General features: G+C 34.5%; 1 protein-coding gene across 2 annotated transcripts; it reads right to left on the bottom strand.

The window, feature by feature from the left end:
- Positions 1–1,817: 1,817 nt before the first annotated feature.
- On the bottom strand, positions 1,818–14,128 carry LOC105347411 (HBS1-like protein). 2 transcript variants are annotated; one of them, XM_011456481.4, is made up of 17 exons: positions 13,979–14,128; positions 12,673–12,741; positions 12,394–12,540; positions 12,060–12,194; positions 11,448–11,501; positions 6,671–7,046; positions 6,188–6,270; positions 5,708–5,867; positions 5,506–5,618; positions 5,227–5,343; positions 4,832–5,065; positions 4,057–4,230; positions 3,441–3,536; positions 3,176–3,279; positions 2,776–2,876; positions 2,530–2,674; positions 1,818–2,426 (listed from the first exon to the last, which is right to left on the bottom strand). In XM_011456481.4, exons 1-17 carry the CDS (start codon positions 14,019–14,021, stop codon positions 2,382–2,384), a joined length of 2,196 nt encoding a protein of 731 aa, XP_011454783.3. In that variant the 5' UTR covers positions 14,022–14,128; the 3' UTR covers positions 1,818–2,381. The 2 variants fall into 2 exon arrangements, with proteins under 2 accessions (XP_011454783.3, XP_011454784.3); XM_011456482.4 differs by lacking the exons at positions 1,818–2,426; positions 2,530–2,674; positions 2,776–2,876; ... (7 more) ...; positions 6,188–6,270; positions 6,671–7,046 and adding an exon at positions 9,157–11,178.
- Between the last annotated feature and the right edge of the window lie 109 nt (positions 14,129–14,237).

Here is a 14,237-nt window from a genome sequence, read left to right as displayed (position 1 = left end):
TTTTATCTGTATTTGCATAATTTTGTATTGATAAAAATCTGACAGCAGTTCAAAAATGCTCAAACCATATTCCTTTATACATTTCTATCACTGCTAAACTTAATGGTAACAATTCTAATAAATTTTCAAACATTTTTGGCTAGGGGTGTCCTTACATCGAATTACAGAATAACGGTAGAGTTTTTAATAGCTTGCTAGATTGCTCTAAAGGACATTCCGTATTGTTCAGCAAGGTATCACATCAGGTCTAAATCTTGGACCTGTGGTGACTCAAGTGTAGATAATGAGATTGTTATTTTACATCCAACCCCATTCATAATGCCCAAAGAAAGTATCTAGAACACTCTCTCCTGTTATCAGTTATTTCTATTCATAGACTTTGAAAAGAATGTTCACCTGGACAGCCCTTGATTCTAGAATAAAGTATATAAGTATAAATTCTGCTACGAGTAACTTTTTTTCAAAATGTAATTCAAAAGACATTTCTCAAGAAACAAACAGAAGAGAAAAGTATAACCTTATAAAGAATATCCCTTTTTTCTGCAAAAATCATAAATTAATGACATTTTGGTTTCTCAATTCCTGGTGCAACATGCAGCACTAACAGTATTTTTGTGTGCTGACTGTTTAATTAGTTCAGACTTTTATAGTAATGTAGAAAAGCAAAAAGAACATATTCCCTCCAAACAAAAAAGTTCTAAATGTGCAAAAGTTTCCTAGATATAACTAACTTTATTGCTGTCATATATGAGCAATCACATGTTCTAGATAATCTAGCAAGCTATTGAAACTCTACTGGTATTCTGTATTTCACTTAATATAATTAATTCACTTAATAATACGTTAAATATGACACAACTAGACAACATTGAGATGGTGACCATATCAAAGGGCCATGCTTACATAGTTATTACCACTCACATATAGGCATTTTTGTTCAATCTGAACAGATTTACCAAATGGAAAATAATCTATGGTCGAAAACTGGTTATAAAGAGATTTGCTATGACCTTCACATTGACTTGGTTTAAGGTCACTGCACCAATTGACCAAAAAGCTCTGTTTAAGTAAAGTAATATCCAAAAAGGACTAAGTGGAGAGTATATATATGCTCTTAAAAAAATGTTTGATCTGATATGACCTTGACACTTAATCTACAAATAAAGTCAGTGCATACCCTTTAATCAAAGGCACTATGTGAATAAAATATGAACAAGATTGGAGAAAAGGGAGAAAGATATGCTCTGGACAAGGATTTTTTTATATAATTCTGCTATGACCTTCACTTATGACCTTAAAAATTGGTTCAAGGTTTGACCTTAAAAATTTGTTCAAGGTCACTACACACCTGTTATTCTTAATCTTTATTTATTTGAAGTATGAGCCAAATAGGGCTAAGTGGAAAGTATATATGCTCTGAAAAAGGATTTTTGCAGTCAGATATGACCGTGACCCTTGGCCTACAAACTTTATTCAAGGTCACTGCACACTCTATGACCATAGACACTATGTGAGTGAAGTATGAGCAAGATTGGACCAAGGGGAGAGAAGATATGCTCAGGACAAGGGTTTTATTTTTAATTCTGCTTTGACCTTACCCTTAGACCTAGAAACTTGGTTCAAGATCCCTGCACACCCTTTACCCAAAAGCACTCTCTGGGTGAAGTATGAGCCAGGTTGGCCAAGGAAAGAGAAGATATGCTTCGGACAAGCCATCTCGGATGGAAAGACGGACGGACAGTCTGATCACTATAGGGCGCCCGCATTATGGCCCTTATAATAAACAAGCCAAATAACTTTTATAAAAAATGCAACACTTTTTAGAAATCACATTATTTATTTTCAATTTAAAAGCAATCAAACATAGTTTAATCACATTTGGTGGTATATCACCAACAAATACCATGACCAAGCCTGAACAATGATTTAAGAATTGTAATAAAAACTCTTTAACCAGAATCCTCCATCTCTTGTGTTCATTTGGAAATAAGGAGCAACATGCAAATCTGTAACAAACAAATATAAAGCTGTCTCTTCCTCAGATTAGATAAGTTCTCCAATTCAAGATTAGAAGAAAAACTAAATTATAGAATTTGTTGTCCCTAACAAATGGCTGAACATTACAGTACAGACAAGATTTGGACAAAGAGATGAACAACAAAACAGGTCAACACATTGCGCAAATCAAATATCGGATACATGCTTGGGAAATCCCAAAGACTGCTAAAAACTTCAATGTTTCATTAATAAATATTTCACCGCTCAGGTCACGACTCAATACATGTACACCTAGCATGAACTATGCATTTATCAAAGCATAAATCATACGACCATGGCAATCATAAAACATCATCATGCAGCTACTGCCAGGTCAAAATGCTTCATTCTGTTGAGTTTTCTTCTGTTTTTGACTTTGTTTTAAGAACCTAAAATCAAAGCAGAAAAAAACCCCCATAAATCTATAATAGAATCCATATACATGTATAAAATCTGTTTTGTTTTAGTGCATTAAAGCAGTGAATGAACTACCTCCTCTACCAGCCCAGCAGCTATTGTATGGCCTCCTTGTCGCAGCATAAACCTGCCCAGATCTTTGTAATCTTTGTACATCTCTAGACAGACTGGCCGCTCAAACTCGATCTCCACAACTGCACTGCTGTTCTTCACCAGGCATCTACAAACACAGCCATAACATGAATTGACCTAACCATGACGACTTGATCTTGGACATTCAAATCTAGCTCTTCAGTAGGACTTTCAAGAAAATGTACATACTTGGGTTTATTTTTTATGACTTCTCCTGTATTCTTATTGAGTTGACAGTTCAGGCGTTTAATAATGGCAGGCTCTGTTATAGATTGATAATGAAACACGACCTACAATACACACAAAAAAAACCCAATGATTAACAAGGCTATTGATGTAAAACAATGTTTCCCGAATGATTAGTTCGTTAAAGTATATTGTAGCTATAGTTTCAATCAAATCAGTTTCAATAAACCAACATCTAGAAGTGGCATTTTTTAACAACTGACTGGAATTGTTGCAGAATTTTCTTTTGATATAAATATTTGTGTCTTTCATTTTTTAAATTTTATCAACATAAATAATATCTTGCTAATATATAAATAATTTTAGAAAAAATCTATGTGTATGAAAGCATCTTGCTTCTTACGGTAAATCCTCTAGTGATGGGCAATTCTAAGTTAAAAATGACAATTCTTGCACGAATCCTCATGGCAGACTTGATAGGATTCTGTGGATCACATAGAACACTACCTGTAAAACGAAAATTAGAGAATTCAAAATCTCAGTACCTGGTATATTAACTCAATAAAGATATCCAAGATAAATGGGTTGAATTCAACGAATATTGATGAAACCACATTAATACCGGTACATGCATTCTAAGAACTGTGAGGAAACATCTTAGTACCTACCAACATTTACATGAGCCATGTCCATGCCTGTTAAAACAACAGTTACGTGATCCCCAGCAAATCCGCAAGTGTTATCTGAATCATCCATTGTTACAGCTAGAAAATAAATCTATCTGATTTACTGGTAGTTCACTGCAAACTTCAACAAACAATACAAAGAAAATAATTTTCCTGTCACTTAAACCTTCATTTTTACCATGTCATTTTACAATGTATTTTAAATGCATCCATACTTAAGAAATGAAAATCTTGTTTTACTCATTTATGAGTGCAATATCTACCGATAGTTTTAATTAATCGGAACTATAAAACATGTGTACATAATTTGCAATTTAGTCAAATTTCAGCATTCACCATGGAATCATTAGATTTCGTGGTGGCTTAATTTTCAAGGAATTCGTGGGTACCTATCATCCACGAATTGAGTTCCTCCACAAGTTAATAAATTATGGTTATAAAACCATATCTCCTTTTTTAAGGATAATAGAATACATGAAAACATGTCCCCATGAACCAGTAAAATTTAAGCAATCCACTAAAAAATTGGCCCCCACAAATATTAATGACTCCACAGTAACTGTCGGCTTGTAATGTAGTCAACCTGAAGAAGTGCTACCTTTAACAACAGCTAGGTCTCCAGCGGGTTGTACCAGGACTCTGTCACCAGCCTGCACGGAGCCTGAGCTAACCCGCCCCACCACACTGAATCCACTTCCCAGCCCCTTAAACACATCACTGATAATCAGACGGAAAGGTTTGTCCATGGGGCGTTCAACAGCCTTGAACTTGTCTGCAAAATTGATAAATATATCTTTCTTGCTCTTAAAGTTATACAGTAAAACTTGGTTACAGCAAAGTCCTAAGGACCAGTGAATTTACTTCACTATATTCGTAATTTGATGTCTGTGTATGACTATTTCGTAATAATAATCATAGCAAATTTATTATATACAAACTGTTTTCTTCAACAAGATTGCAATATATGTTTATTGAGACATAAATTAGAAATGCATTCTTTCTATACTAGTATTGCTGACTTTTAAAACTATAAAGAAATTAGTTATAAAAGTTTTTAATTTTTAATATTTGTCACCTCTGCTGGACAAAAAAATCAATCCGCTATATCCGTAAATTCGTTACATCCAAATTTGTTATAACTGTAAACTTTTGCAAGGAATTGTTAACAACTTTGATGGGGACTCTAGAAAACTTCGCTATATCCATGATTTCACTATATCCATGTTGTACTACATGTGTATATATTAAAATGAGTTTTACTAAAAAGAACTTTACTTCGAATTCTGGTTTTTAGAGTAAAAATGAAATCAGCTTTCAAGCTGATTCAGTCTTGACCATTATTTTTTTTGAAAGCTAAGTTTATGTGTATCTACCTATTTGTTCCACCAGTGTGCTTCCTTTATACCATGAGGCAAGCTTTGGCTCCGAGACTGCTTTTGTCAGGTTCTCTCCCCCTAGTCCACTGCAGGGAATGTAGGACAAATCAATGTCCTTATACCCTGCCTGTTTTAAAAAGAGTCCTAATTTTTTCACTATGTCATCATAACGGCTCTGTGACCAATCCACAGTATCCATCTTGTTGACTGCTACCAACAACTGGGACACACCTGTTGGTCAAGTAAACTTTAACTGTATAGGAACTAATGTACAGGCACTTGATATGATCGTGTAGTAAACAACAATTAGGTATACAAATGTTTCATCAAATTTTATGATCTTATAAATCAAATTTCTTGTGTATTTATTTCAAACAAAGGATTAAACCAACCTAATGATCGCGCCAACAGAGCGTGTTCTCTGGTCTGTCCACCTGACTCGAACCCTGTCTCAAACTCCCCCCTCGTGGCATTGACCACCAGAATAGCAACATCAGCCTGGGCAGCACCTGATACATGTACATAAATGTTTAAACACAATAAGTAGCAACATCATTGTCTTCATATCTAACTGTGAAGAAAACATGTATGAAGTTAATCATGCAATTCAATGTCAAAGTCAAATTCTACAATTTCATATATGAACTACCGGTAGTTGACAAGTTCAATACCTGTGATCATATTTGGAATAAAGTCCTTATGTCCAGGTGCATCTAACAGTGTTATCTGTTTATGAGGTGTTTCAAATGCTGTCTGAGCAATGTCCATAGTTACCCCCCTTGTCCTGCAATAGATACATAAATAACATGTTTCAAAGGTAATCAAACCCCATGCAAATAATAAAGTCAATGCAAGCTTACTTTTCTTTCCTACCTTTCTTCTTCTGTCTCATCCAAGACCCATGCAAAAGCAAAGGATCCTTTCCCCCTTTTCTTTGACTCCTGTTCGTATTTGTGCATGGCTCTCTTGTTGACCACACCCATCTGATACAACAGGTGCCCCATCAATGTACTCTTACCAGCATCCACATGACCTGTGAAATTTATTGGTAGATTTATTGGTACTATCTGATCTTACTGATATGGTTTAATACTACTACTGTAACGGGTTATTTCAGCCTGTGTTTTTTCGCCCTTGCAAACAGTTTTATAACGTCTTGATTTCTCCCACACACAGTTAGAAATTGATTCTCTTTTTAATTAACATAGTTACTTAAATATTGTTTTGAATTCACCCAGTCTTGAATTTGCCAGCTGACAATGCTGGTGAAAGAATCATACACTATTCTGTGTATGATCTAAGGCATGGTTTTCTACAGATAACCTACCTAGTAATGTTGACATTTCTACTTACCAATGACAACCAAGTTCAGAAGATCTTTGCCTGTTTTTCTTCTTTCATATTCTTCCTTTAGTTTGGCTTTGTCTTGTTTTACTCTAAAGAATGTAGAAATGCAAATGAAAGCCAATATATCTCAATATTTTTTTGTATAAACTATAAAATAAACACAAAGAATCTCTGAGTATAAAGATGAATCTATTTGTTGTACATATGCTACTGCAGATCTTTTATGGTTTGCATGCTAAAGCTTGCTCAATATCAATTTATCTCTTCCAATGATTTTCACAATCAAAGGAAATACTATACTCTATATATTTCACTCAGATCGTATCAATAATTATTCTTTAGACTTGAACATAATTACCATATAAATATATAATTTTAAATAATTTAATAAATTTCTGTGACACAATATGGCTAGTAATATAATTACTACACGATTTAGACGTACATGTATCTTTAACAGTACCATACAATCCCATCGTTCTGACTTACTTTGAAGTACTTTTGGGAGTTGCTGGAACACTGCTGCTAGATGATTTACTTGGAGTGTCTAAGTCCCTACCAACAAGGTCTCCGACTAGGTCTATTTCAGAATTCACTGCCTGAAGTTTGGAATCATTTAACACTGCACTGTCTGTGACATCCACTTCATTGTTTGCATTTAGATTCCCTGCCTTTGTGCGCAAGTCTTTCACAGTATTCTTCTCAGTACCGAACACAGTTTCTGAGTTATTTGCAGATTTAACAGTCTGATTTGAGGTTTCCAGTTTTATTTGTGAGGTGGCAGAGGTAGCTTGGGCTAAGTCCGAGGTTGTATTTTTCTTGACTGGAGTTTTTAATTGAACAGTGGGCTGAACAGGTGCAAACTCTGATTGAAAAATAAAAATAGGACAATTCTTTTTTATGTATCAATTGTTCTTACTATGAACTAACCCTTATATGAACACAACATTTAAAAAATATCCAAAATTACACACCAACACTTCTACTTACCTTTAGTGACCACAACAAATTAATAAGACAAAAATGAGTGCCAAAATTACCATTCAAATTGATTTTCTGAAAAAAATCAGCAAACAATTGCTGATTCAAAATAACCCTGTATACAATATCCTGAAAAAATATGTTTTCCATCATAGAAAAGGTCACTCAGCCTCAACAGTCTCCAAGGGAGCATTGATACACTTATGCAGAATAATTAGAAGTAATAAAGAACAAGAGGCCCAGGGGCCACATCACTCAGCTGAGCAACAATTGCCTTAATTCTGATCAAATTAGCATCACAGTATCAAAATATCTTGACAACTAGGTACAGTAGATCTTGCTAAAAAAAAATTAAAATCTGCCAATTTTTATCCACCTCTTTTTTGGGGGTAAATACCAAGCCCCTTTTGTTGTTGTACCTGTAAGAAGATTTGTCTCTATTCCTATGTATCCCCCCCACCCCCCCATTTCGTGGCCCCTAGGGAATCATGGTTTCATCAAACTTAAATCTGCATAACCTGTGCTTTCACACTAAGTTCTGAGTTTTGAACCGAAAACTTTCCCAGAATATTTTTAAAGATTTTCTCTATATAATCCTATGTAAAAATTCAAACCGCCATCACGGCCCCGCCCTACCACTAGGGACTGTGATTTTGCAAACTTGAATATACACTACCCGAGGATGCCTCTACACAAGTTTAAGCTTTTCTGGACAAGTAGTCTTTATAAAGAAGATTTTTAAAGATTTTCTCTATATATTCCTATGTAAAAATTCATCCCCCATTGTGGCCTCACCCTACCCCTGGACTATTATTTAAACAAACTTGAATCTATACGATCTGGGGATGCTTCCACTCAAATTTGTGCTTCCTGGCCTAATAGTTTTGAGAAGAATATTTTTAAAGATTTTCTCTATATATAAAAATTCATCCCCCATTATGGCCCCACCCTACCCCCAGGGACCATGATTTGAATAAACTTGAATCTACATTATCTGAGGATGGTTACACGCCAAATTGAGCTTTCCTGGCCTAATAGTTTTTTGAGAAGAAGATTTTTAAAGATTTTCTCTATATATTCCTATGTAAAACTTGATCCCCCTCTTGTGGCCCCACCCTACCCACAGGGACCATGATTTGAACAAACTTGAATCTACACTAACTGAGGATGGTTCCATTTTAATTTGAGCTTTCCTGGCCTAATAGTTTTTTAGAAGAAGATTTTTAAAGATTTTCTCTATATATTCCTATGTAAAACTTGATCCCCCTCTTGTGGCCCCTTCCTACCCCCGGGGACCATGCTTTGAACAAACTTGAATCTACACTACCTGAGGATGCCTCCATACAAGTTTAAGCTTTTCAGGCCGAATAGTTTTTGAGAAGAAGATTTTGAAAAATACCATCAAATTTTCAATAATTCTCAATTATCTCCCCTTTAAAGAGGGCGTGGCCCTTCATTTGAACAAACTCAAACTTGAATCCCCTTCACCTAGTGGTACTGTGTGCCAAATTTGGTTGAAATCTGCCCAGTGGTTCTTGAGAAGAAGATGAAAATGTGAAAAGTTTACGACGACGACAACAACGCCGACAGACAACGGACAAATTGTGATCAGAAAAGCTCACTTGAGCCTTTGGCTCAAGTGAGCTAAAAATGATAATATGCAAAGGACACTTTTTTTTGGGGGGGGGGGATGTAAGTTATATAATAGCTTGGGGTGCAATTTTACTTGGATTAACTTCGTCAATAATTGATAGTTTTTTTCAAGCAATAGTCAAGTACTTGTTGCACTACTTCAAAACTTAATAAAAAAAAAATTATGTAACAAATAATCTATGGTTATAAATTGAGAAACTCTCAGTGCATGTAATTAAACACTTCCCTGAAACACTCTAAACTATGAACTTTTGTAGAATTTAATTTTTGTTACCATGATAAATTATACTTAAATCATTAAAATACTTCCTCTCAAATCAAAGAATTTACATAAAACAGGACATGAAAGCTGCCTTTATTTATCAAAAGAATTATAAATACATTACATAAAAACAATGAAAACATGAGAAATATGAAGTATGTATAATTCTAAAAATTACAAAAAATAGTTGAATGCTCTTTAAAGTATTTACAAAATATACATCGCTATTATCTAATTTATCTTGAGATTGAATTCATTACTTTTACTCTGGTGATCAGAAAAACCATCTTCATACATAATAACATATAGTTTGCATTAATATATTTCTTACAAGACTTAGCATTAAGATTTGATCAACCTTATATTACATTTAGTACAGGTATCACTTCTAAATTGTTCATCATTATTGCCAAAAACATTATGCCTTATTCATTAATCATGTTTTCATAAATTTATTTAATAATTTCCTAAGCTTTTATCATTCAAAAAACAAATGGGAGGAAGAAAGTTCATTTCCTGAGAGGAAACTTTTTTCATTTGGAATCATTTCTCTCTTTTGGGCGTGTGAATGCTCTCTTCTGCTTCTCTTTGATAATATCATCTGGGGAGGGTGTTGAGAAATCAAATGGCACTAATTTCACCTGATGCTCTGGGGAATGATGACAAGTGATTTGTTTTTGTTTGGCATATGAAAATGGCCCCTGAGATGGGGAATCATTATTTTTTAGTTTATTTTTAAATGCTCCAAACCTTCCACAAATAACTTTTCCAAAACAAGACGACCCTTTTGTGATGTTTACCAAAGCATCAAAATCTAAACTGAGCTTTTCAATGACGAGATCTTCTGCAGTTTTTCCTTCATGAAGTACATCAGAATCTTCCCTACTGTCTACAGTTTGAGTATCATTCCCTTTCAATTGCTTAATTTTCTTTGATTTGTCTTTCAAAACATTGCCTGACCTTTCTTTGACTAAATCTCTAAGTGACAACCCTTGGGCAGAAGGCTGACTGACTGTAGTAACTTGCTGTCCATCTTTGGATTGTGGATTGTCACTGTCACTTGATTTCTCCTTGTTTTGTTTGACTAGGTCACTCAGACTAACATTTTTTGTTTCGGTTTCTCTTTCTTCCTTTTGTTTTGCAACTTGCATTAGAGATATTCCAGACTGACTGAGTGGTGTTTTGTGTTTTGATGCAAGTTGAGCAAGAGAAATTCCCTTTCCTTTTTGTTCTACATCAGTCTCGGTGCATGATTCATTTTTATGCTTCAGGGCCAACTGAGCAAGAGATTTTTCCTTTGAAAATTTTTCGTTCACAGTCGCAGTTATATTGGATGTTTGTTTGTGTTTTTGTGCTAGTTGTGCTAAAGATGTCTTAGGGGATTTCTCCAGATGAAGTTCTTTAGAGGTGTTTAATAATTGTGTTAAAGATGCTCCTTTCTTCCCTAGAATGGATTGGTTTTTGGTCTCTTTTGCTGCCAGATCAGCAAGACTTACTCCTGAGGATTTTGATATCATGGTTCCTTCAGAAGTTTCCATCTGTTTTGCTGCTAGTAATGCTAAAGATGGTTTCTTCTCTTCAACACTTGTACCAACTTTGTGTTTACTGGCTAGCTGTGCTAGAGGTAAAACTTTAAGTCCAGAATCTAAGACAGACACCTTCTGTCCTGCAGGCTGAGCTACAGATTGACTTTGCTGTCCTGATGTTATTTGAGCAAGAGAATCTCCTTTCTTAGCTAATGCCAGTTGTGCCAGAGATGATGATGGTTTCCGTTTAGCTGCTAATTGAGCAAGTGATATTCTTGACTTGTTTTCACCTGTACTCTCTCCTTGGAACAGACCTTTATGTGTCTGTGGAGCTCCCTCATGTTTTTTTGCTAACTGGGATGATGGTCTGGCGGGTTCACAAAAATCATTCGCGGTGGAGTTTGATTTCTCGGGAGATAATGTTTCTACAGTTTTCAAATTATTCTCAACAACATTCTGCGATGAGCCAAAATGTAAAATTTTGGGTGACATTTTAGTTAAGTTTGAAAATATGCTAGTGTCACCATCATCAGCTTCTAATGATTCTAAAAAACTATCAAAGTCATCATCTTCATCTTACCTTACCATCGCCAAATATTTCAGCAAAATACCATCATTTTCAACAAAGAGATGACAGAAAGCAGAACAACACATGCAGCCAATCACCAACAGGTTGAGAGGTCATGAAAAAAAAGGAGGGCAAAATGTTAAGCGATGAAAAAAGGTGCGGGAGAACAACTACTGAGAATAATACCAAATAAAGTTACTTAAATTTAATTCACTTTTTAAGATACCGGTACTATTTTTTATCATTTAATGGAGTCTACAGAGAGGAGATAGTCACCTTGTCTGTTTGCTCGCCTATCAGGCCTTGGTTGTCTTTGTGGCTTAGGCGCCTCTAATAAAAACAAAATGTAAACATAGAAAAAATCATCCATATCAACATATGCAGTTAAGGAATAGATTGAATTTTTACTAATGTTATATGATATAACATAATTGACGAAGTTAATGAAAAGGTGGAAACGTCTCCTTCTGACCAAAGTTGCGATGTATCATACAACATTTATAAATACAATGTATTGAATTCATAACTACCAGAAAATTTTGATAATTTTGCCTCAAAATTTCATGAAATTGTTATTCAATTTAAATGTAACATCAAACTGATTCATACAAATTTGACATGTACTGAATTTGATATACCGGTAGGTAAGATCTTGCACACAGTATTAAGAAATTTGTTTAAACAATCAAACAGAACTTTACAACGACACTTAAAAGATTACAGCATAACTTTCTCTCCCTTAGAGTTGACATTTGCTTTCATATAATGCAGAAAATAACAGAAAATTATCAAATGATTTCAAGTTTTAGATCTAAAACAACCATCACTGTTTACAAACAATCCTCTTGAGCTGATATCAATAATGTAATTGAAAAATGCTTAATTTACCACTTTGATTCAGAAGTTCATTCAATGCAGCTTGAATGTTGTATTGGTGTTTGACCACAGCCTGAGACACGATGTGCTCTGGAATGGTGTCGCCTATCACATTCACTATTTCCTCTTTACAGGAATTCAGTTTAGCTGCAATAAAAATAACTTTACTTACAGTAACTTCACAGTGTTCATATCATTGCTATTTTTATTACATAGACCAGATACATGCATAATCTTGCAATTTATTCACCTCACTAGTTTCCTAACTAATTGTTATTACATTAGTATCAATGGTTAAATTGGAATAAATGCAGACTGAACTTTTAAAAGCTGTTACAGAGCTTACCTTGTTCAACATCATTAAGTTTGAGGTTGTCCCTCCCAGATTCACTGAGGGGCTCTGGGTCACTTTCATCCTCCTCCTCGGGAATACCCTCCTCCATGTAGGACGACAAGTTGACATCTCTTTCTCGATTAAATGTGAATTGTGCAGCTGCAACAAATGTTCTTTTAACATGTTACTGCTAAAAAATTTCACAAACTCAATTTTTTCTCAATTACACAAAGGTACATGTATTTAAATTTCCTGAATTTTGATATATTTTGTTTATATGTTCTACTGTACCTGTGGCTGGTGAGACACAGTAGCTATCATCATAGGAATGTCCATAGACTTCATCTTCATCAAAATATTCTGAAAAATAAATCTGCAGTAGGTAAGTTTGGAATGCAAATTATAATTAATCCTTAATAAATTTGTTTCACAGCAATACATGGATATAATTTCCATCTTTGAAAGCATCTTGCTGGTTGATAACAATGACATACTGACATATCAAGTACTGGTACATATATATTCCAATTTAATACATGGATGATATCTGTGGAGGTAAAAAGGAAAGATCAGCTGATAATCTACAAAGGTCAATCATTTTTAGGGACACCTGAGTAAAAGGTTTCAATACACAAACAAAAATAGAAAGTCTACAGGGATTTTGCATTGCAACAGACATGATAGTCGAAAATTGTGCAAGGTGTCCCGAATACTTTCCAATGGAAAAAGATGTAAACATTTCCCATCATAAATCTCAGTAAGGATTTACTCTCGCATATGATAGTTTCTCATCACAAAAATTACGTACTAAGTGTATTTTTGTTATAATTATAGTCAAAAAGCGACTGAAACAGTAACCTGGAACAGACTGTAGTATAATTAAAGAATTCAATAGTACAGCTACCTGACAAAGAATTATAAAACAGTAACTGTTGCTTACAATTCTATATAATGCCCTGACCACATGTATAACAGGTTGGGACCAATCACCCAAATGGGATATAATAGCCCGTTTGGGTTATAATAGCCCAAATGGGACATAAGTGCAAAAAATAAAAAAAAATTAGTTTCTAAATTTTTGATTTAAATCTGCATTAATATGTATCAAATGCAACAATTTTTCAATAAGAAGTTTTTCTATGTGTCTACAGTTTGTAAGATTGATCCCCAAGAAGTTTTGGATATACTGAGGGATCGATCTCCGTAACAGAAAAAGTTGTTTACCAAAAGTTGTTGCATTACATCTATTCTAATGCAGATTTATATCAAAAAAGTTTATTTTTTGCACTTAAAATTTATATCCCATTTGGGTTATTATATCCCATTTGGGCGATTGGTCCCAACCTATATAATAACATAGGGGTTGTTCACCTTTTGGGTAAATCGACATTGAGGCATGAAACTGCCAATCGGTCTGTTGGGTACATGTGAACAAGTGGGCAAGTTGTAGTGTACCCGTTAATTACAATTTCATGAAAATTTGAGTGGTTTTTAAAACAACATTTTACAGCTCGACAAACAGTCGCAGTAACACATTTAGTAACGTTAAGTGGTATCGTATCATACATGTAACAATTTTAAAGACTTGACCACATACCATCCTCATAGTTCATTGTCCGTACGTTACGGTGCCTGGACATTTTGAATGTATTATTTGGTACAAGACAGAAATGTTATGTTGGAAAATATGACATATTCATCGCCGCGTTGGCTGTGTTCCCTTTCTTACACAAAAGCAGGATGATAATGTTAGCCGCAATGACGTATCTATTAATAAACAAGTAAATGGTGTCAAATGCACATAATCTTGATGGGTTTAAAGTAATATAGTTATAGAATTGCATATTTTAATACAC

The sequence above is a fragment of the Magallana gigas genome, chromosome 7 (genome assembly GCF_963853765.1).
Source record: "Magallana gigas chromosome 7, xbMagGiga1.1, whole genome shotgun sequence".
Lineage (NCBI taxonomy): Eukaryota > Metazoa > Mollusca > Bivalvia > Ostreida > Ostreidae > Magallana > Magallana gigas.
Note: the sequence above shows the minus strand (reverse complement) of the source record. Positions and strands in the feature narration are given on the sequence as shown.

Coding starts and splice junctions, on each gene's coding strand:
- LOC105347411 (XM_011456481.4), bottom strand. CDS start 14,021: ATGTCCAGGCACCGTAACGTACGGACAATGAACTATGAGGATG. Junction 6,271..6,670: donor ACTCCCAAAAGTACTTCAAA/GTAAGTCAGAAC, acceptor TACATTCTTTAG/AGTAAAACAAGACAAAGCCA. Junction 5,344..5,505: donor TATTCCAAATATGATCACAG/GTATTGAACTTG, acceptor TACATGTATCAG/GTGCTGCCCAGGCTGATGTT.